General features: G+C 34.4%; 3 protein-coding genes across 5 annotated transcripts; 2 read left to right on the plus strand and 1 right to left on the minus strand.

Annotated features, from left to right (window-relative positions):
• The first annotated feature begins 12925 nt into the window (after positions 1–12925).
• Positions 12926–15993, plus strand: LOC107638859 (uncharacterized). The gene is made up of 5 exons (XM_016342258.3): positions 12926–13240; positions 13711–13923; positions 14278–14426; positions 14518–14586; positions 14680–15993. The coding sequence occupies exons 1-5, from the start codon at positions 12989–12991 to the stop codon at positions 15770–15772; spliced, it is 1776 nt and encodes a 591-aa protein (XP_016197744.3). The 5' UTR covers positions 12926–12988; the 3' UTR covers positions 15773–15993.
• Positions 15994–16429: 436 nt separating this feature from the next.
• LOC107638863 (accelerated cell death 11) lies at positions 16430–20812 on the plus strand. 3 transcript variants are annotated; one of them, XM_016342263.3, is made up of 9 exons: positions 16430–16826; positions 16923–16975; positions 17123–17195; positions 17309–17410; positions 18038–18097; positions 18206–18316; positions 18412–18582; positions 18677–18785; positions 19129–19266. In XM_016342263.3, exons 1-8 carry the CDS (start codon positions 16554–16556, stop codon positions 18755–18757), a joined length of 924 nt encoding a protein of 307 aa, XP_016197749.1. In that variant the 5' UTR covers positions 16430–16553; the 3' UTR covers positions 18758–18785; positions 19129–19266. The 3 variants fall into 3 exon arrangements, 2 of the variants coding, with proteins under 2 accessions (XP_016197749.1, XP_088340229.1); XR_015880898.1 differs by lacking the exons at positions 18677–18785; positions 19129–19266 and having other exon boundaries at positions 16431–16826; positions 18211–18316; XM_088484103.1 differs by lacking the exons at positions 16430–16826; positions 16923–16975; positions 17123–17195; ... (2 more) ...; positions 18206–18316; positions 18412–18582 and adding exons at positions 19635–19807; positions 20252–20397; positions 20531–20812 and having other exon boundaries at positions 18661–18785; positions 19129–19540.
• A 210-nt stretch (positions 20813–21022) lies between these two features.
• Positions 21023–23953, minus strand: ABO5 (ABA Overly-Sensitive 5). Its single transcript, XM_088484102.1, has 2 exons — positions 23082–23953; positions 21023–22762 (listed from the first exon to the last, which is right to left on the minus strand). The coding sequence occupies exons 1-2, from the start codon at positions 23877–23879 to the stop codon at positions 21557–21559; spliced, it is 2004 nt and encodes a 667-aa protein (XP_088340228.1). The 5' UTR covers positions 23880–23953; the 3' UTR covers positions 21023–21556.
• Between the last annotated feature and the right edge of the window lie 376 nt (positions 23954–24329).

The following is a 24329-nucleotide window of genomic DNA, read 5'->3' on the forward strand; positions in this document are numbered from 1 at the left end:
GATTCTACATAAAGAAGATGTTAATAAATTACCGAAAACATGGCCAAGAACACTCCATAGCTAGTTGTGGATGAGAAGGCTTTTTTATTTAAATATTTATGTAAAATACATTAATTTCTGAAATACACACGAATAAAAAAATTGATCAAAATACGCAAGGTCATTTTCGGTGAGGCACCCACAAAATAAAATCGACCTCCATGTTAGGTGAGGTGCCCACAAAATAGAAGTCAGCATGTCAGACCCATTTCTGCTGCGTTTGCAAAATGACAGGCAAGTCTCATGCAAACATTGGAGACGCTCCACTGTACGCGTAGTCCAGCCAAATGAAGAATTCATGTTTAGGTATTTTATTATGGCTGAAAATTTAAAAAAAAATAATAATAGTCAACTTTTAAAAAGACAAAAAGAAAAAGTTGATAACAATAAATACGAATAATAATAACATAAACATTTATAATTATTAAAACAATAATAACAAATATTTTTTCATAACTATTAAAATGATAATGATCAACTTTTTCGAAAACATGTATTTTAAATTAATAACAATTTCAATTTTTAATACATCCAAATACTAAAATTCTCAAATAAATATGCAGAAATATAAAATTAGTCCAATTGATTAAAATTTTTTTTAACATTAATTTCACTCATTTTTTAATCACAATAGTAATTTTTAGGTAATTTATGTTAATAACTTAATTGGGAGCTAAAATTATATAGATGTTCGAAACAAAAATTGGTTACACATCTATCTTAAATATTTATATATACAGTAATACAAGATAGATATAATAAATTTTTTTGTATATTTATTTAAAAAAAATTATATATATTATTTTTATTTGTATATTTTTTATTTTAGTATTACTTTTATTTGTATATAAAAAATTTATTTATTTTTACTTGATTCGATTTATATATCTGTTTAAAACATGGATTTAACCAATTTTTAATTAAAATATCTGCATAATTTTAATTTTTAATTAATTTGTTAACGTAAATTACCCTCATTTTTTTTAATCAACAAACTCTCTCCAACGGTTTCACTCACCCAGTCACACTATCAGTAGCTAAAATTTTCTTTTGATGTGTTTTGGTCTCCTCCTCCCTTTTTATATTGTTTCACTCCTGAAACCTCCAAGCTTAGCCACAAGCAACAACCAAAGCATGTTCGTACGAAGACTGCCAATTTGTGGACGCTTTCAACGGGTTAGGCCATTTCGCTGGTGCCGACACGGGGATGTTCCATTTTGCGGTTGGCCCCAGTGAGTTGCTTCAATTTGCGTGCGCCAATCACTTCTTTTAACATGCCAGCTCCATTTCGTTTTCGCAGTCCAGGACCTGATATGCTGGCCTCCATTTCGCAGGTACTTCACTTGACATGGAGGTTGATTTCATTTCGCAGTCGCCTCAGCAGAAATAGCCCTGCGTATTGCGGTTATCTTTTTTGTCCGTGCGTATTTCAGGAATTAATGTATTTTATATAATTATTTAAATAAAAAGCCTGGATGATAACATGGTAAAAGAATTTCAAACATGGCCAAAAACATTCTATAGTATTTTATTAAGATATGTGATGCGCGAAGAGATAAACAACAAAATTCATCAAACAGTGATTCCATAGAAATTGTTAGAAACTGTTAGAAACAAAAGAGATCTGAAAAAAGTGTTTTGTGTATTATTCAGGTTGTGATGAAAGGTACAATATACAAGAGGTATTTATAGGTGGTAAATAAATCAGAGCAATAAAGACATAAAATCCTACAATTAATATACAGATATACTAGACGATACTAATTGATCTAAATTGATTCTAATGATTCTCTAACATCCCCCCTCAAACTCAAGTGGGAGCTAAAGATACCAACTTGAGTTTGGATAACAAAGTACGGAAACAAGTCGGGTGATGAGCTTTCGTGAAGATATCAGCAGTCTGATCTAGTGTTCCAACAGCAATGAGACGAACAGCATCAATATAGATACGTTGCCGAACAAAGTGACAATCAATCTCAATGTGTTTGGTGCGTTCATGAAACACATCATTATGGGCGATCTGAATAGCACTGCGGTTATCACAAAAAACATCAGTAGGGGACGACTGCGGAGCACCCAGATCTTCGAGAAGCCAACGAACCGAGATAACTTCAGCAGTGGTGTCAGCGAGGGCGCGGTACTCAGCTTCTGTGCTTGAGCGAGCAGTGAACGTTTGCTTCTTAGCACGCCAAGAAATGAGAGCGTCACCAAGAAATAAACAGTAATCAGTAGTAGAACGACGATCAGTGGGATCACCAGCCCAATCAGCATCGGAGTAAGCCTGAAGAGACAAAGAGGAATGGGCAGAAAAATAAATACCATGAAATAGAGTGCCTTTGATGTAGCGAATGATGCAAAGAACTGCCGCATAGTGAGTAGTACGAGGAGCTGACAAGAACTGGTTAAGTACATGAACCGGATAGGCGATGTCTGGTCGGGTGACAGTCAAGTAGACGAGACCGCCAACTAACTGTCGATAGAGAGTCGAATTATCCAAAACAGTGCCATCCATAGGGGTAAATCGAACATTAGGCTCAAGAGGAGTAGACTCAGTGCGACTATCTGTAATCCCAGCGCGAGCAAGAAGATCTGAAGCATACTTAGCCTGAGAGAGATAGATACCATCATCGGTGGAGATGACCTCGAGACCAAGAAAATAACTGAGAGAACCAAGATCTTTCATCTCAAAGGTACGGTGAAGTGAGACCTTGAGATCAGAGATACCATCAACATCATCCCCAGTAATGATCATGTCATCAACATACAAAAGTAGAAGAACAACTCCACGTCGCTTTTACGAATGAAGAGAGCATTCTCATGAGGGCTAGAAGTAAAACCAAGACTGCATATGGTAGTGCTGAACTTGTCAAACCATTCACGAGGAGCTTGCTTAAGTCCATAAAGTGCCTTGCGAAGGAGACAAACCTTATTAGAAGGACAAGGATATCCCGGAGGTGGTTTCATATAAACTTTCTTTTTCAAATTCCCATTAAGAAATGCATTCTTCACATCCATCTGTCTGAGAGACAATTTTTTAACCGCGGCAATGGCAAGAAGAGCTCTAACAGACGTAAGACGAGCGACATGGGCAAAAGTCTCTTCATAATCAATACCATACTCTTGCGTACAACCTTGAGCAACCAAGCGGGCCTTATAACGGTCAATAGAGCCATCAGAGCGAGTTTTGATTTTGTATACCCATCTACTGCCCACAACTTCCTGATCAAAAGGAGGATCAACCAAATTCCAAGTGTGTGCTTTTGCAAGTGCCTGTATTTCTTCTTGCATTGCTTGTTGCCAATTTGGATTTGAGGAGGCTTCTCTGAATGTCTTAGGTTCATGTTGATGAAAAATAGTAGAAAAGCAATGGTAATCAAGAAGATGAGGAGGTGGATTTCTTACCCTAGAAGAACGAGCGGGAGGAGGAGGCATGACGGTAGGACCAGGATCATTGTCTGGTCTGGAATCATCGGGAGATGGAGAAGGCGGAAGAACAGGAGGCTGTGGAGGGTCACTCGAGATAGAATATGTAGAATCATCACTAGGAAAAAGATCAACATTGGGGTTAGTAAACAAAGGTGACTGAGTAGTAGGAATGGACTCAAATGATGAGAATCGAGAAAACATGTGGTTCTCCCAGAAGACAACATGACGAGATATACGAATACGTTTAGAGAGAGGATCCCAACAACGATAACCCTTGTGTTCAGTGCCATAACCAAGGAAACAACACATGCGAGCCCGAGGTTCAAGTTTACTACGTTCATGAGGATGAAGAAGAACAAAACATACAGAACCGAAAACTCGAAGAGAACTATAATCTGGGGAGGTATGATAAAGATGCTCAAAGGGAGTAACATTACCAAGAACATAAGAAGGGAGTCTATTGATAACATGAACAACAGTAAGAACAGCTTTACCCCAAGTACGCTCAGGACACGAAGAAGAAAGGAGCATTGCACGGACGGAGTCAAGAATGTGACGGTGTTTGCGTTTAGCTCTACCATTTTGTTGAGATGTACCAGGACAAAAAAACTCAGACAAAGTACCCTGTTCTGCAAGAAAGGCTAAGAGTTTGGAATCACGGTATTTTATAGCATTATCACGTCGGAAAACCTTAATGACCTTGGAAAACTGAGTTTTAATCATAGTAGCAAAGTTGATATAGATCTGAGGTAACTCATGGTGATTAGTCATCAAATAAACCCAAGTAAAACGGGAATAATCATCAATGAAAACAACAAAGTATCGAGCTCCACCCATAGAGGCAGTGGGAGCGGGGCCCCAAACATCAGAGTGAATGAGATCAAAAGGAGAGCAAGCAAGAGATGAATTATTGTGAAAAGATAAAGCAGGTTGTTTGGCAGTTTGGCAAGAAATGCAATCAAAAAATTCATTTGGAACCTAACCTAAAACACCCCGAGACACAAGAGGACGCAGTTTTCCTAAGGAGGTGTGGGCAAGACACTGATGCCATAAGTGGAGGGTAGAGGGAGAAGAAGCAGCACAGAGATTTGGTACAGGAGGAATATGAAGATTCTCGAGTTCAAACAACCTTCCGACCTTACGCCTAGTCCCGATGATTTGTCCCATCCGAGGATCCTGTACATGACAACCAGAAACAGAAAAAGTGACTTCAAAACCTAGATCAACAAGTTGACCAACAGAAATAAGATTGAAGTTTAATTTGGGAATATAATAAGTATCAGGAAGATTAAGAGTTGACTGGGATATAGAACCCTTGTGTGTTGCGTGTAAGAGGGAGTCATTTGCAGTATTGACAGAAGGTCCATTTGTAGTGGTAGACATGGACGAGAAAATATTACGCAACAGAGACATGTGATTAAAGCAACCCGAGTCAAAGTACCATTTAGAATTACCTGGAGGGGTGGAAAAAGCAGCAGGGGTATTACCAGAAACAGAGAGAAGACGCTGAAGAAGAGATGCAATATCAGAAAAAGAGACAGGAGACGAGTTGAGTGGATTAAGACGTGGTGGGCGAGTAGGACAAGCAGTAATTAAATGTCCCGAGAGCTTGCAGTAACGGCAGAACAGCTGTGAACAATGGTAGCTAATATGACCTTTCTGGTGGCATGTGCGACATTCAACAGAAGGACAGTCGGGGAAGAGGTGCCCAGAACAGTTACAGTTTCGACAGAATTTACCCTTTTTGTCGGTGGTAGCAAAAATATCTGGCTTTTCCATGATAGTAGTCACAAAAATCAAAGAGAAGAGAGAAAACGACAATTTCGAAGTAGAAAATGAGAAATCGGAGTGCAGAATCGGAAAGAGTTCACCAAAAAATCTGAGGAAGGGTCCCGCTTATTCGCCACGTCAGCGCCACGTCAGCGACACGATGACACGTGGCAGCGCCAGAGAGGAGTGACAGAACAATTAATATACAGATATACTAGACGATACTAATTAATCTAAATTGATTCTAATGATTCTCTAACAGAAATGATTAATTAAGGGCCATGATTGGTAACATGTATTTGATTGGTTCCAATGCCAAAACCAAAACCCATCACCATCCCAAATCCCATTCCCATTCAATTACCATTTTCCCCAACTCCAGTGTCACCATATTCATCGCCATTGTATCCTCCTCCCATCACATCCATGCCTGACCTTGCACCATAACCGCTACCATGACCTCGCGATTAGGGGTGGCAATAATTAGGATAGGATAAGATTTGAATCCAATCTAACTCTACTTGTGGATTAAAATTTGTATATAAATTCAACTTTATTCTATTCATGAGTTGAGAATATCCCAATTCTAATTTTAGCTGTTCTTAACTTACAGATACTCGACTCTATTCGCAGATTATAAAAAAGATATAACATTATTATATATTTTGATGATTATTTAAAATAGAACTAATTTTTATGTAAAAAAAATATTAAATGATCAATTAATTATTTTTTTTAGTAACGAATGATCTTTTATATTTAGTGAGAAATCTTTGATTCAACATCTACTTAAAATATATTTTTATATAAGTATATATACATATATAGAGTGCAGGTTGATCGGATAAAATTGAGACTCAACTCGTACCCTATCCGACCCGCACAAAAACCCTACTCGCACCTTACCCTATCCGCTGCGGATTGAGTTAGCAACTCTACCTGATCAGATAGGGTCGGATTGGATATCCGCGGATAAAATACATATTGCCACCCTTATTTGCAACGGATATCCATGCCATAAACCTCTCAATTAGAAATAAAAGGTTAAAAATTTTATCATTTTTATCCGATCTAAACACATGCAACAGCAACTACTGAAGCACTTTGCGATTTCTTCTTTTCTGATTTTTCCGTTTTTCCTGCTTGTAGAATTATGATTGGAATAGGATTGGGGGGATTTAGGATATTTTTCTAGATTTAATGCGATGGATTTTTTGAATGTTAATTGGTTGGATAAAAATTGCATCTTAATGAATAAGATTGTGTTAGAGAGATGTAGAAATTTAGTTTGGATGAAACTCAAACTGAATTTGAGAATAGAATTAATGATTATAAAAAAAGAGAATAATAGTGTATTATGTATGTTATTCACGGACTTATTAAGAAAATGGAATTCATTTATGATATTTTGGTATTGTATAGACCTTTTTTATTATCTAGCATCGCCCAAAAGGGAGAAGACTGAAAATGAAAGCTGTCTTGCTATTACTTAAAGCCATTATAATTGTACTGATTATAATATTATGTGTATTTTAAGAATTCAGTGTTTAGAAGGAAGCTAAATAAATATGTGAAAGACAATAGAATATATATATATATATATATGGTGATTACGTTCAAATAAAAGTCATTGATTCATTTAAGTAGCTAGTTAAATATATGAAAAATTGAAAATGTTTGTACAAATAATACTTATTAATACAAAATTTTCAATGATTTAGAATTTAGCCATATCGTTTTGCCCTCACGCCAATTATTATAGGGTTAATATAGTAGGACAGAAGCATGTACGAGTTTATAGGCTTGGCTAAGGAATCTTTTTCTATATTGTATGTACGTTCTAATTTATTGCATGGGATATATTTTTCATTATCTAACTATACATCATCATAAATACTATTTATAAACCGAAATCAGTCCATAATAAATATACGTATACTTAACTTATTTTTAGTATATATTTTATATTTTAATATATATTCTATTTTAATAATTAATTTTAGTATATATTTTTTTGGTTATCTAGCATCTTCCAATTTAATAGGATAATAACTAATTCGTCACATATATGAGTTTTATTTAAGATTCTATTACTGGCCAATGAATTGTTATATGTGGAATTTGAACTTCTGACACTTACTTAAACGAACAAATGAATTAATCATTCTACCAACCCATATTGATTGACTTGAGTATATATATACTTAGAGCCCGTTTGAGAAGTTTCAAAAGTAACTCTTTTTGAGCTTTTGACTTATGAAAAGTAGTAGTATTAATATCTGGTGTAATTTTCAAAACTAAATTGCGGTTTTCTAAGAAGCTATATAGGAACTTATAGAGAAGTTAAAAAAAACGACTTCTCTCATAATACTATTACTTTTTATCACATTTCTATAAAATAAACACTTTTAAAATTAAAAATCTAAACACAAAATAACTTATTTATAAACTACTTTTAATATAGTCATTTATTGTTTAAGCTATTTTTCAAAAATAGCTTAATTAAATTTTTTTCCAATCTAAGCCTAAAATATAGTTGATACATGATTAACAAAAAACCATAATTTGGGCCATAAAGCCCAATATCTTAAACCTGCTACACCTGCAATTTTGGCCCAATAACCGCAACGGCTAGTAATTATAAAACCGCTAGTTTTCCATTTCCAATTTTTTTTCTCTCTTCTTTTCACTTTTTCTTTCTTTTCTTCTATTATTCTTCTTCACTTTCCATCATTACAGCAATCATCATTGCTCATTGCTAGCATTTCTTTTTTTTTTTTTTCCTTTTTCCTTTTTCACTCTTAAATCCACACACATTTTTCTCATTCCCTTTTCATCCCTTCAAGCAGATTATTCTGTGATACATTACAGAATCTAGTTCTGGCCTTAAAAAAAAATTAGCAATTTTTTTAGGATCATCTAGGATGCGTTTGTTTATAGAGACAGGATATTAAGACAAGGACACAGAGACACAAAATTGTGTTTAACAGAGTAGATATGGACAGAAACAATGTATTCAGAGACATTGAATTAATGTATTTTGTGTTCATCCTGACGAAAAGGACACGAAGATACTAAAAAAGGACACAATTTATTTTTTTTTTTTTATTATTTTTGTTAATTTTTTATAATTATATTTTTTATTATTATATTTTTTATCTCAAATTTTTTAATGAAAAAATGAGAATAAATTGAAATTTTATAATTTGTTCTAATTTATCACCAAATAGAATACAAAAACACAAAATTTTGTGTTTCTGTCCATCAGTGTCTTTGTCTTGTCCTATCCTATTCTCAGTATATTGTCATATCCTATTCTTCGAAACAAACACAGCTCTAGTATACAGATCAAATTTCATATAAATTTATAAATAATTTCTCTAGTTGCATCTCTTTTTAACACATGTTGCGGTTTGGCAGAGTAGTGCATGGAATTAAGAGAAGGTGGGCGCTCATGGGAATGGTTGAGCCCAGCTAGATTGCACAACAGCTTCAAGGATTGGACCTTTTTGGTTGTATAGAGTGCTTCTCATATAAAAAATGGAGGGTAAAAAACTCAAGTAAGCCAAAGGGAATAAAATATTACATAAATTCGCTAAACCAAAATTTGCTTCATGAATTTACCAGTGCACATTTATATGTAGTTCGAACCAGCTTGATTTGAAAACTCTATTTTTACATAATTCGAACCAGCTTAGTTCGAATTATACACAAACACACGCACACACTAATTCGAACCAGCTTGGTTCGAATTATACACTTATTAACAAAATTAATAATTTAAAAATTAAATAAATATATATTTTATTTTATACATTAAAAAAAAAGCTAACAAAATATTTAATTACGAGACTTCTTTAAAATATTAATGAGCAATCGATTCGAATTCCATACAATACTCTTTTGTCCATTTTTAATAACTCATGAATATTTTTTAATAAATTGTTCTAATAAATTTATTTAAATTATACTACAAAAAATATTTGATCCTGTGCAAAACAATTTAAAAAAATGGCTTAAAAAATATTAGGAGTACTATAAAAATTTGTAACGTTCTAATAACTTAGGTAAATACATGCATGTACTCAAATTTTAAATAAAATACTCTACATAGTCAATAATAATTTAGAAATAAAAGAAAATATTTTATTCCATATAAAACAATTAAAAAAATATTTTATTCTATACAAAATAATTTTAAAAAAATGGCTTAAAAGATGTTATGAGTACTATAAAAGTTTGTAATATTCTAGTGATTTAGGTAAATACATGATAAAAATATTTTTTCTTTAATTTCTAAATTATTATTGACTATGTAGAGTATTTCTTTAATGTTCTAAGTCATTAGAACGTTACAAGTTTTTATAGTACTCTTAACATTTTTTAAGCCATTTTTTAAAAATTATTTTGCATAAGATCAAATATTTTTTGTAGTATAATTTAAATAAATTTATTAAAAAATATTCATGAGCTATTAAAAATGGACAAAAGAGTATTGTATGGAATTCGAATTGATAGCTCATTAATATTTCAAAGAAGTCTCGTAATTAAATATTTTGTTAGCTTTTTTTAATGTATAAAATAAAATATATTTTTTTTTAATTTTTTAATAAGTGTATAATTCGAACCAAGTTGGTTCGAATTAATGTGTGCGTGTGTTTGTGTATAATTGGATGAAACAGGTTAGATAGAGTCTTCAGCAATTTCTCATCTTCGCACCATGCCCAATTACCAACAGAAGGAGGAGCATCTCCCTAGAAGAAAACCCTAGGTTTCTCCATCGAGACTGCCGCCGGAATTCTCAGTTGCATGGGAGCTCCAGCCTCGCGCCTCCATAGCCAATCGCGAGCGTCATGGCCGAAGTGGTGGAGTCTCGTGTTCTATAACTCATAATCCTGTTTCGTCGTTCTTCTCCGGCTCTGCTCCTGTCCTCTCTCGTCGTGGTCGCATTATTCATGTTTAAGGAGAATTTTACACTTCATCGCATACTAGTTCATAGTGACAATTTATTTTGTGAAAAATTTAAAGTCAAACTCATTTTACAGTGGCATACTAATTACAGTGGCATAGTTATTTTCGCCTAATATTTTAATAGAACATTACTGTCATTGTCTGACTGTTCGGAGTAGAAAAGGTTACAAAGAGTAGAGTGTTCTCAAATTGAAGTTTTTTTTTCTTTGTTTTATGATGTTTTAAAATTTATGAAAAAAAAATTCTCATTTTTTATATGTTAAGATCCTGTCTTGTCTTACTATTTCATACAAATGATGTCTCTTGTCAATTATATTTTATTTAAAATAATTGATTTATATAAAATATATCACTTTTAAATAAAATATAAAAGAATTATATCATATATTAATATGCGTATAACTAAAGTTTTTAAATAATATAAAAAAATAAAAAAAGTAATTTTATAAATTTAATAATTAAAAATTAAATTATGAAAAATAAAATGTCTAAGTTATTTATCATGTAAAATGTATAAAAGTAATTAAATTTAAATTAAAAAACTACGATTAAAAGAAATTTATACTGTTCGGTGAATTATAAGGTAAATAATTATTTAAAAAAAAATGATTAAATAATTATGTAAAAAATATACAAATTTTAATACATTAAAATTAATGTTTATATCTTTTAAACAATTATTATACTACTCATTACAATTTTTAAATATTGATTATTTTTCGCTCAGTTAAAAATTTTATTTTTATTATAATATTTATGACATAAAAAAAAGTTTATTTTTCTATCTTCCTTAACTTTTATTTTTGTTATAATATTGATCTTCTTTTTTCTTGATTAAATGCTCATTATATATATATATATATATATATATATATATATATATATATATATATTAAAAAACAAGATTCTTATCAAAATTTAATTTAAAAGAAAAAGTTAATCAGAAAAAATTTAATTCAGTTTAAATAATACCTATTTCAATCATATTATTGTTATGTTTAAAATTAATTATATATTAAAATTAATTTATACATGTAAATAGTATTTAAAATATTTTCATATAAAAAAATAAAATTTATTAAATACTTTAATATATTAAATTATTTAATATGATTAACACCTTTAGATATTTAAAGGACTGATTCAAATTTCTATAATTAGTGAAATAGTCTTCCGTCTTGTTTTTTTTCTAGATGTTCCTAAGTTGAGTCTTAAATAGACAATGCAAAACTAAATCGAATTAGGGTGGTTTGATTTATAATGTAGACTAATCTTAGTAAATTAAATTGGAATAATTTGATTTATTATTATAAATCGAATTGAGCTATTTCAATTTTTCATAACTAAAATTCTAGATTTTTAAAAGTAAAGTACTATCTTTTTTACATGATTAGATTGAATTGACTTAATTCGATTTACATATATTCGAACTTTTAAGTATAAAAGATATTTGTATGATTTCATTTATGTGTATATGTGCAAATTGAACTTAGCTTATACAATTTACAAAAATTCAAATAGGACATACGTTAATCAAACTCTAATAAAAGAGATATGTATAATTTTATTTAAATTCCAATTATTTGTTAAGATAAATTATCTTTTATGTTTTATATGCACGTAACTTTTTTTTAAACACACGTAATCTTTGTGATGGATTTAGAATTTTACTTCAAAGTTATTAAATTTTTTTTAATAAAATTAAAATAAACTTCATAACAAAAAATTTTAAAACTAAATATATTATTTTATCTTTATCAAGTATCAATGTCCTGTTTTATCTCATTATAAAATTAATATCATAAAAAATTGTTAAATTAAAAGATTTATCCTCTCAAAAAATATGTAGTTCCATTCCAACTTAATTCAATTATCAATTTTTGATTTTTTTTTCATTTGTAAATTCAATTATATTACACATATAATACAAACAACAACAACATCACTTTATTCTACTAGGTGGAATCGACTACAGAGATCAAATGACACCATTAAACTTTATCATGTCTAAAGAGAGATCATTTACATGTGAATCTCATTTGACAATTTTATGGATAATCTTCCTAGATATTCCTCTATCTTTCACCTTTTGTTCATCTTTTATATAATAAAATAAAAAAATCATATATAAAAATATATTTAATATTTTTTTATGAAAAATAGATCTTACTTGTTATTAAATAAATATAAAAAATATTTTTTTCGAAACGTGTAATTAAAAAAAAAAATTAAAAAACCCATAAAATGAAAATAAAAAATTATCTTCCTCCAATTTTAATTTAAAATTGCAATTTATTTTAGTATATTCTAAAAGAATAAAAGTAATGAAAGTAACCTAATTCTTTTTTTTTTGTAATTAAAATAACCTAATTCTAATATACTTTTACTATTACAAACCCTTTTTTATTCTTTTTCTGGTGAAAATCCTTCCTATTTTTAGGTTTTATTTTTTCACCTAATTTTATTAATAAATAACTCCTTCACTGCATTCCACATGCATAAATACTAAGAAAAAGTTAAATTGCCTAATCTATTTCGGACCAGTTTTACTTCCTTTAAAAAGAATACATTAATTTTTTTTTTTTTTGGTTGTCCACAATATTTCCCAACTCATCAGGCTAAAGAATACATCATTGATGTTTGAATTCACCTTTAAAAAGAGAGGCCCAGTCCAATAGCATTAAGGCCCATACACATCTTAACGGTAGAATTCACCTTTCTTTTTTCCCGGGAAAATCCTTGCTGGGAAAATTATCCCGTTTTTCTTCTTTTTTTTCTCAGAATGATGTTTGAAAGAAGCTCTCCTGCGAGGTGCTTTGTGACGCCACCGCAGCCACAGCCGTCGTGGACAACAAGGCATTCTTCTTCTTCTTCGAGTTCTCCGAACATGGCACTGTCAGAGTCAGAGAGTAAAACATCACCATTACCATCAGTAGCAGCATCTTCTTATCCTCATAACAAAGATGATCTTTTTCACGTGATTCACAAGGTCCCTGCTGGGGACTCACCTTACGTGAAGGCTAAGCAAGTTCAGGTAAATTGACAGGGTTTTTTTTTTTATTTTTAATTTTTTTTAAGTTTCATTTCCCGTTTTCTTTCTTTATTGAATTTGGTACTTTTTTCCTTTGGTTTTATTCATTTGAATATCAATGTTTTTTGCTAGAGTCCATTGGTTGCTTGGCGTTGAAGTTTCCATTGTGGGAAAGTTTTTTTTTTTTTTTTTTGCCTCTTTTTTCTTATCTGTTTGAATGTGTTTATAATCATTGGTCTTGGTAGAAGAAAAAGAAAGGGGAGGGGAGGGGGGGGGGGGGATTTAAGAGAGATATATTAGAGCTAAGGAATACTTGCAATTGGGGACAGAAGAAGGCATTAAAAATGATTACCTAGGGTCAATAAGTTTGATTGGAAGAATGCTAATGAAGTGTTTGATGATTTGTTTCTATCAGTTAATTTTGTTTCAAGGGGTTTCTGAGATAAAAATGAGTTATAATCCTTGATTTGCAGTTGGTGGATAAGGATCCAGCTAGATCAATTTCCATGTTTTGGGCAGCAATCAATGCTGGAGATCGTGTCGAAAGTGCCTTGAAGGACATGGCCTTAGTTATGAAGCAGCTGAATAGGTCTGATGAGGCAATTGAAGCTATTAAATCGTTTCGCCATCTCTGCCTTCCTGAATCCCAAGAATCTCTTGATAACATCCTGGTTGAACTCTACAAGGTAAATCAGAACTCTTCCCCCTTTCTTTTTTGGGTGCTTTTATTATTCATTGTCTGAAGCTAATATTCTACTGGATAAAATGTCAATGCAAGCATTTCTTGGAAGAACCACACATGTCTTATAATGGATATGCTTTTGTTAAATAACTCTTTGGATGCTTCTCTTAACTGATGAATACGCATTTCTTGGAATTACCATATACTTTTCCTTCTTGTTTAGTTCTGTGCATAATTTGGACACAGGCATAAAGCAATATGGCGAATTCTTTTCAGACCAATATGTTGTAAGCTAACATTTGTGTTGGATGAATTTCTCTGCATCTTGCATTTAATAGATTTGGTTATGTTGGTACAGAGGTCAGGGAGAGTTGATGAAGAGATTGCCATGCTCCATCACAAGTTGAAGCAAATTGAAGATGGTATCACTTTTGTGGGAAGGTCAACAAAACAGGCAAGATCTCAGGGGAGGAAGATCCAAATAACTGCAGAGCAAGAGATATCAAGGTGCATTTTGTTTTCAAACATGCTGTTTCTTCATTTTGTTTATGTAATTTATAGAGGCCTTACACCTGACTATGAATCTCTCTTAATGTAGGATACTAGGGAACTTGGCCTGGGCTTACTTGCAGAGAGGTGACTATAAGATTGCCGAAGAACATTATCGGTTAGCTCTTAAAGATGGACTTGAAACTGCCTTTATACTCTTTTTTTTTTCCTTTGAAGATAAAAGAAATGATTTCCATATTTGTTTCTGCAGAAAAGCACTGTCTTTTGAGGTTGACAGGAACAAGCAATGCAACTTGGCAATCTGTTTGATGCAGATGAACAAGATTACAGAAGCAAAATTTCTGCTTCAGGCAGTGACAACTGCCACAAAAAACAGGAAGATGGATGATTCTTTCGTCAAATCATACGAACGTGCCACACAAATGCTGAGTGAGATGGGGTCTTTGTCGTCATCAGCAAGGAATGTATCACAGTGTTCTCCACAAAATGGTCCTGTTGCTGAACCGAAAATGGCTCCAAATATCGGAAACTTGGGTGGAAGGAACTGGGAAGTGGCTAAATGTAAGACAGAAAATTGGTCTTCAACATCTGAGGTGGAGGCATCTAATGCCAGGAGGAGGTTGTATAAGTCTCCACCAGATCCTGCAAAAAGAGACCAAAAGGTTCCTTTCAATAAGCCGAAAAGATGTTCGTGGGGATTCAGTAATAATGGATATCAAAGGGAGACTTGGGGAGATGTCTATTCAGATCATAGATCTTCATTTGGTAGTCCAAATGATTTGTCTGCACCTCTCAATGGAAAGTGGAGAGCAGGGACATTGGATAGTCCTCCTGCAGATGGCAGTAACCAGAGATCTAAACCATCAGAATCGCCTCTCGTGGGTTTGAATGGCAATTTGGCAAATGTCACAGGCAAAAGTCAGGATTCTGAAATCTCTTCTGCTGCTAAGAAATCTGTTACAAATGTAAAAACCATAGAGAGGAAGAGCTGGGCCGACATAGCCGAAGAAGAAGAAAATGAAGAGCAAGATGATTTATTCGGTGGAGCATATGCAAATTATGGTGGTAAGGATAGTGGAGAGGTCAATGATGAGAATGCTAACTCAAACATTCTCTGTCAACAACAACCACCTGGGAATGGCATGTTGTCAAGGAATCCAACCGTGAGGCGGTCTTTGTGTTTCAATCCTGAACAAAGACCAGAATCAGCAAGCAAGACTTCAGCTTCGGCTTCAAACTCGGAAAGCCGAAGAATGCCTGCAATTCAAAGTGATTCTTCATTTACAAGGAGAAACAGATTGCAGGTTTTTCAGGACATCACTCTTCAGCCAGAAACCCCATGAGTGGCCATGAATTGAAACCAAAACTTTAAAATTTATTTCCATGGATAGAGGATTGTCAATATTTTGCATTGGTTTTGAGGCATTGTCCTATGATTGATTAGTTTAGCCTATTCTTTCATTTGTAACTAACAACCACCTTTGTATATAGATACTCATATATCCTTGTAACTCTAAAAAGTTACATCAGTTATCTAGAATCTGGAGGGAGTCACAATTTCTGCTACACAGTTGCGTTGAGTTTTGAAACAGTTAATAACTTTTGAATATGCTGTAACCTGAAAGGAACAATTCAACCTTGAGAAAGATGACACTGTCATTTATGCATACTTCATAGTACATAGTATCTTAGTATTTCCGTTTAAAAAGCAAACCTATTTATTCACCTGAATTCAGAGATCTGTAACTTCAGGTTACCACAATAATATTAGTATTTCAGTGACTGATATGTGGTGTCAATATATTAGTCAATTAGACAATTATAAACTAATATGAATTACTAAATTATTTATTGAAAAATTGTTGCGTATGTTTACATTACAAATACAATTATAAACTAATAATTATTTCTTTTTTTTTTTTTTTCGGGACGATGTTTTTTTCTTACAAAAAGTTACAGACGCAAAATGACAAAAGAAAATAAATAAATAAAATAAAACAAAATTGCGTGTGATTCTCAGAACCCAGAGTCACATGAAACGAAGGCTCGGACTAACTTTCTCAGCCGCAAACCCAAACTCACAGAGAGTGGTGTTCCACCAAACCCAAACCCAAGCTATCACTGATGATGATGATGAAGATATACATACACACTGCGATTTCAGCTTCCACCAACTGGAATTGCTCTTTGATTCGACCACACCGTAACAACACCCTTAGACCGTTCAATTTTGCTCCCTCTTCTTCACTCTCTACGGATACTTTTTCAAGTAACCGCATAACTTGCTCCTCCAATTCCCATTCCATCAAGACCTATCGCTTGTCGCAGCTCACAAACGATGAGGTTCTCGGACTCAAGACCCGGCCCCGCATCGATTTCTCCTCCATTTTCAGCATGGTGGGTATTGGGTTTGCCCCACATTTGGTTTTTTGGTCACTCTTTTCAAATGGGGTTTGGCTTTTTGCCCTAAAGTTCCATTTTTTATTTTTGCAGGTTAACCCCATTGTTCATGATGTTCAGAGAAGAGGGGATGCTGCAGTTAAAGAGTGAGTTTGGTGCTTCTTAAACTTTTTGTTTTACTGATCAGAAAAGGAAGTCTTTGTTTTATGTTATTTAATTTTGATTTGAAGTTTTGGATTTTTGTGTGTGCATTTTGAAACCTTCTTTTGAGTGTTATGTTTGTGGTTTTGTAGATATACTTCAAGGTTTGACAAAGTTGAATTGGATAGATTGGTTGAAGTTGTGCCTGAGCTCCCAGACCCTGTGGTGTGTTGCATTTTTGGGACCTTACTATGATACTCTTGTTGCAAGTTCCATTTTAGTGGACATGTGATGCTGGTTTTGATGCTAACACATCTTTGTTTTTTTGTCTTTTGTAGCTTGATCCTCATATTAAGGAAGCTTTTGATGTTGCCTATGGCAATATATATGCGTTTCATGCTGCTCAGAAGTCACCTGAGAGAAGCGTTGAGAACATGAAAGTATGTCAATGCTGATTCTGTGCTTCTGACTTACCTTGGGCAAATTCTTACTATGGCTATGTACAATTTGTGGCATAGTTTGGTTTTGTGAAATTACATGTTAAGTAGCTTCATGTACATTTAGGAGTAATAGTAAATAGCGCTAGATAGATCAATTGGATAGAATACTTTTGATGAATCCTTTTCCTTGATTAGTGTCTTGCATTCAATCTTTTAAGCAAAAATTACTATTTCACCGTTTAGTTAGTTTTTGTGTTTATCAGTATATCCAATTCTAACAAAATTACTAATTCATGATAGATATGATGAAACTCATCCCCTAATTGGTCTAAATGCTTGAACTTCACATCCCTATTGTATTAGTTGAATGTCTTGGTTTGTCTTATTTTGTGGCAATGAATACATGGTGACCATAACTCATGATGATATGTCAGAAGTAATTTATTCATATTTAAGCAGCAAAGCAGATACTAAATAGACATCGTAATCTGGTGATATAACAGTACTTAAATGTGCCCATTTTCTTGAAAAAAAAAAAGAAAGAGAAAAAAAAGGAATCTAAGTACTTTGGAGTTGATATTTTTTTCCACAATCTTTGACACTCTACTTGTGGTGATACTCTTGTAGGTTGAAAAGATCTTTGGCCCTGGAAACCAATATGTCACAGCTGCAAAAATGATACTTCAAGTAAGCAATTAAAAAAAAAAATCTCTGAATCTGCATCTGCTATTGTGTTTCATACTTTCAATCATAGAGCTTTTTTCTTCTCTCGTTTAATTTCAAAATCTTCTGCAGAACAGTGAGGCCATGGTTTCAATTGACATGCCAGCTGGTCCATCTGAAGTTTTGGTCATTGCAGATAAGCATGCAATCCCTTCTCATGTTGCTGCTGATTTGCTTTCCCAGGTTCAATGAGTTTTTCAATATGCTTGTATTTCCAGATCTCTTGTGCTTTCTTTCTACATGACTCATTTCCTATGCACATGATTTATGATTTCCAGGCTGAGCATGGACCTGATAGTCAGGTTGTTCTTGTGACAGCTGGAGATGGTGTGGATCTGAACTCAATACAAGAGGAACTCAGCAAGCAGTGCAACAGTCTTCCAAGAGGAGAGTTTGCCTCTAAAGCTCTTAGCCACAGTTTTATCGTGCATGCACGTGACATGCTTGAGGTAAGTTTTTCTTTCTGTATAAGGATGATAATAACTGAACATTAGATAAAGAGAAAAAACATTTTCTCTGGAATCAGTAAAATTACCCAAACAGGTACCTGCTGCGACTACACACAGACGGGGAGTTAAACGAAGATCCACAAAACTTTCACGAAAATGCAGACCTTCCCCATGAATAAAAGGAGATGGAGATGGTGATAGAGGTATCCGTGAATAAAACTATAAGTGTATAATGTACATTGCAATTTTATTTCACTCTTCATTGAAAATCACTCTTCACCATAGCATTGATCTTCAAATATTTGAGTATTTGACCCATTCCCATGACCTGGTTACATAACATGGCCAAAATGGCATCTAGATGGACATTGACTCATTGACTCATTGCAAATTAGAAACGGGACCTTCCAAGTCTCGAGTCTCGACTACTTTACACACCTGTCCCTAAGTCTTGATTGGTGGCTGAATGATATTCTTACATTTCTTTTCATATACTTATTCTACATGCTACCACTCTTCAAACTTGTGTCTATGTTTCCTGAGAAGGGTAGATAAGAATACACCATAGTAAAGTGAAAGAGTGGAGAGGGTCCATCTACTTGGTTTCCACATGGCAGAAGTTGGTGAAAGAAAGAAACTGTCACATGGCCCCCTCTCGTGCTTCTTCTGTGGACATGGAATTACAAAAGAAGAACCGGTGCAATCAGCAGTATCCGATGAGGACGGAATCACAACAAGATCAAGCAGGACTTCGACGGCGGCAGCCGTGGATCACAACCTTCTTGGAAAGATCGCAGATGCATTTAAGGAGCTTGCAGAGGTTGTGGCAGCCGCCTCCAATAATGCAGAGGAGGCGGTGGAGGTTGCTGCTTTCGCCCGGGCATGTTCTTTCGTGGCTCCTCTTTTCGGTTTGGTTGGCTTCCATTTCAAGTTCATTGAGATGGATTATGTTACCAAGGTATTATTATTGTCATTACTTATTACTAATAAGTCTAGTTTTCATGCATATAGTGTAATAATGGAAAACCATATATGTGTACAACTTGAATTAGGTGAATGATCTAATGGAGGCATCCAAGTCATTCAAGACATTGGAATCAATGGTTGATGAGGATGTGAAAACCAATACGGTGAGAAAACAAGGTAGCCACTCGAGGAATCTATTGAAAATAAAACGTGGCCTTGACTTTCTCAGACTACTCTTCCACCAAATTCTACTTACAGAGTACGTACATACATACATACATACTCCTTTGCAATGCATGTGTTAGTTTTTCTGTCATGATAGTGGAGAATGGAGATATTATTTTCTTTATAAAAAAATGATGATGGGTTGTGGAAATTGGTTTCCACTTTCCACGAACAAGATTGTAGATCCGTGATGGCGAGTATAATTGGTTTCCAGTTTCCACTTTCCACTTTCCACTTTTTCTTGCTTTCACACTTCCTGATGGGATGGGGATAGAGTAGCATTATTGTTCAGATCTTGGAACCTTTTGAAGCTATTGGTAGCAATAGGATATTAATATGTTATATAATATTATTATGGCATATATATTGCCGTGTTTGTCTTTTATATATATATATATTTATAATTTAATTTTAATATGTTCTTATAATTATAGGTTGTGATATTAAATATGAATTGAGAAAATTTGTGTTTTGGCAGAGGAAATTCTGTAAGAGATGCGGTTTCCAAGGCTTACACAGAGATATTTCATTTGCATCATGGTTGGGCTCTCAGAAAGGCTGTTTCTTCAAGATTGCATCACATCCCAACAAAGCAGCAATTGTTTAGGAAACTCAATCAGGATGGTAAGTATGGCATCAAGTTAACTTTTTACATGTTTTATTTATGTTTATATTTCCCTTTCTCCAGACCCAAATAATAATAGTAATTTAAGAAATAGATATTCTCCATTTTCTTAATGTCTTTTGCATGCTGCAGAATCTTCAGGAAGAGTGCTAATGCAAGCTTATGTGACGGCTTCCCCTGCACTACTCCAATACATCGACAACATCTTTCTTTCAAGAGAATTGGGTATAGATTGGTGACCAAACTTACTGTATTCTGTTACTGTTTAAACTTTAAACAGAATGTGAATGTAATGCTTGCCTTAGAGTGCTCATTGATGCTTTGTAAGATGATAATTACATGCATAATTCCTTTGAATAATTCCTCTAAATGTAGTTTTGGATTCGTATTTACTCGGAAATTTTCTACAGAAAATGACTAGTGGCAAACTATTCTTGCTGTACTTTACACAACATCATTGTTGGTGCATAACTGCATAATGTGTATATCTCCCAAATTCTCACCCAACCGAATAATGAGAAAACAGAACAAAGTGTGGAAGCAAAAGAATAACTGCAACATCAACTTATCAAAGAATAAGAAAACAACTAACTTCAAACTGAATAATTAGCAGGAGAAAGAATATAAGGAAGGGGAATATTTCATTTCAGTTTCGTAGCTTTACATTTTGCAGAGACTACAACAGCATCCTAGAACAATGTGCAAAAAGATATCCAGGGAAATGGATTCTAGATTTTCCCTATCATTATCGTTATTCTATACATGTAAGAAATGAAAATTCTATTTAAAAAGAGAAAATATTGGTTTGTCTTTGCCCCCCAAATTTTGTTTATCCTTGTATGAGCTTGGTATAGATACTATTATGAATCAAATTATCAGAATACATAATAGATTAATAACAGATACCTCTCGTCAACGAACTCCCCCGATGCAGGAAAACTTGATTTCATAAATCAACATGATGCAGCTATGATTTCTTGAACATGTAGCTACTGCACTTGAAGCAGTACATCTGATTTGATCACATTTCCATAATCATTTGGATTCTTTATGCCAGCAACGCAACTATGGATTTAGCAGCGTTATAGCCCTGTGGAAGCTAAAGTACAAAAGTTCTTGGCCTGATATGGACATAAAACAACTACTTTGTCTATTGTGTCATCTTAAAGGGCTGACAACCCATCCTGTAATGGGGTTCTGCCTGCGAAATCTCAACCTGTTATGCCCGCCGCTTTGCAACCGTTCAAGCACCGCATATGTGATTGAATCCGGTGTCAATCCTTGCTGCTTAAGTTTCGCATAAAGGTCCACTGCCTCAGCAGTTCTCCCGCACCTTTCAAGACAATCGAGTAAAATATTATATGTGACCAAGTTAGGATAGCATCCTACTGCAAGCATCTCATCAAACAATTTACGCGCCATGTCAACTTTATCCGTCTTGCCAAAACATTCAATCAGTGTACTATAAGTTACAACATCTGGATTCAATCCTTTCTCTTGCATTTCTCTAAACCTCATGTGAGCTTCATCAACATCCCCATTCTTTCCAAGGCAATTGATCAGAGAGTTATAGGTAACAACATCGGGCTTACAATTGCTACTCTCTAGTTCTTCAAACAATTTTACGGCAATGTCAACTTCCCCAGATCTACCAAAGCTGGAGATCAGAATATTGTATGTAAATATGTCTGGTGGAGGGCCATCTTGTTTCATCTTTTCAAAAAGATCATGAATATGTGATATTTGCTTCAACCTTCCCAGAGCAGTGAATACTGTATTATACATCATAGTATCAGTAGTTATACCCTTTTCATGAATTTTACCAAGAAGGTCTATAGCTTCTGTTGTCTTACCACCATTGCATAAACTCTCCACCATGGACATGTAAGCATCTCTATCACCCTTGTCATGATAGTTCCACATGTTGCAAAATAGTCTATGTGCTTCACTAGAATGACCCAGTTTGTTTAAAGTCCTTACAAAGTATGCGTATATCTTCTTATTAAGATACTTCTTTGATAACTCCACTATATCGTCAAGCTTATTAAGGCGTCCTTCAGCAACCAAAACATTCAAAAGCACACTGTATGTAAATTCATTAGGCTGACAATCATCCTCCACCATCTTTGAGAAAATTAGAATGAGCTTGTCAACCATTCGCCCCTTGGCAAGGGCCTCAATGATAGTATTATAAGCAATCAAATTAGGAATGCACCCTTTTTTTAACATGGCCTGAAAAAGTGCTAGAGACTCATCAGTTTTACCAGATTTACCCGTCATTCTGATCATAATGGTGTATGTAAACGCGTCAGGCTCACAATGCCGCCGCTTCATGTCCTCAAAAACTTCATATGCCTTATCCACCTGCCAAAATATTGCATCATATGCAATAACTGATAATCAGGATTAACGGAATCAACAATTGAACTTGTATTTTTCGAAAGTAACTCACAACATTTATACAACTTCCTTACTTGTTCAGTTGTTCATCTATCTATCCAGATTCATCGCTCCTAAAGCTTGCAGCTCAACAAACTCACAAAACTAGCAAAAACTCTATCCAAATCCTCACCAACCTACACTCCTATAACGGTAAACCCAACCACAACGAAAGAACTACACTTAGCGATCCGCAGAATCCAAATTTCGAACAATAACAAAACAAAATCAGAAGAATGCAAACCTTTCCATCTTTAGCCAAAGCATCCAAGAGCATGTTGTAACCAAAGATATCCAACTTGTAACCGCGCCTCTGCATCTCCAAATACACATCAAAGCCCTTAGACGAATCACGTGACCTCAAATACGCCTGAAGCAAGCACTTGTAGGTGTAGGCATTGAGCCTCAAATCCCACTTCTTCACCAACCCAACACACATCTCGAGATCCTGGCCAGTGCCGAAGAATCCAATGAGAATGTTAACGGTGGAGATTGAGCCACGTATGCCGAGGCGGTCCATGTCGCGGAGGAGGTCGCGGGCCATGTCGAAGCGTTCGGGGGAGGTGGAATTGGAGAGGATGAGGAGGAGGCGGTTGTAGGTGAAGGACTCGTGTCGGAAATTGGGGGAAAGAGAGGGGCAGAAGTGGAAGAATTTCCATGCAAGGGATGGGGATTTTAGGGATTTGAGGATCTCGGAGGCTTCGAGAGGGGTGAGGACGGTCGGGCATTGGGGTTGGAGGGACTGGAGGTAGTCGGAGAGGTCGGAGAATGGGTCTGAGAACGACGGCGTTTTGGGGTTTCGGCGGGAAGGGTTAGGGATGTGGTTGTTGTAGTGGGAGAGGAGGATTTGGGTGGCTTTGCAGATGAGGTGGCGGCGGGGGAGTAGGTAGCCTCGGGGGTCGGAGGGGAGAGGCCGCGGAGGGGTCACTTCGGCGACGAGAGAGCGACCGGTTGGGGAGGTGGAGGTGATCTTGGCGGTGTACTTTGTGGCAAAGTGGCGGCGCGTGGGGCGGAGTGGGTGGTGGCAGCGGTTTAGCTTCATGAGTGGGGTTCGGTTAGAATTTAGAAGAGAAGTTCAAAAGTGAAGCTCAATTAAGACCATTATTTCTGTTGAACAATTAAGACCCTTTTATTTAAAAAATATTATTTAAGCACAATACAATATGAGAATAAGAAAAATAACTCTTTCCTTTTTTTAAATAAGGGGTTATTAATGAAATTCATCCTAAAATATCACTCATTTTTAAATTGATTTTGAAAAGATTAAATTAGTCATAGTAATTTTTGAAAGATAATTTCGTCTATGTTACACTTGCAGTATATAATTAATTTTAAATTTGGATAAAACATGAGGGTTGTGTTAGACTTTCGACAGTCAACATAAAAACTTAGGTGAATCTTTCATGACATGGATCAAAGATATTATTGCGTTAAAGTTAGGTCGTTGCCTAAAAGTAACACGCCGTATGGTTCGCGTACAGTGTCAAATGAG

This window comes from Arachis ipaensis, chromosome B4 (assembly GCF_059453495.1).
Source record: "Arachis ipaensis isolate K30076 ecotype BB chromosome B4, ASM5945349v1, whole genome shotgun sequence".
Lineage (NCBI taxonomy): Eukaryota > Viridiplantae > Streptophyta > Magnoliopsida > Fabales > Fabaceae > Arachis > Arachis ipaensis.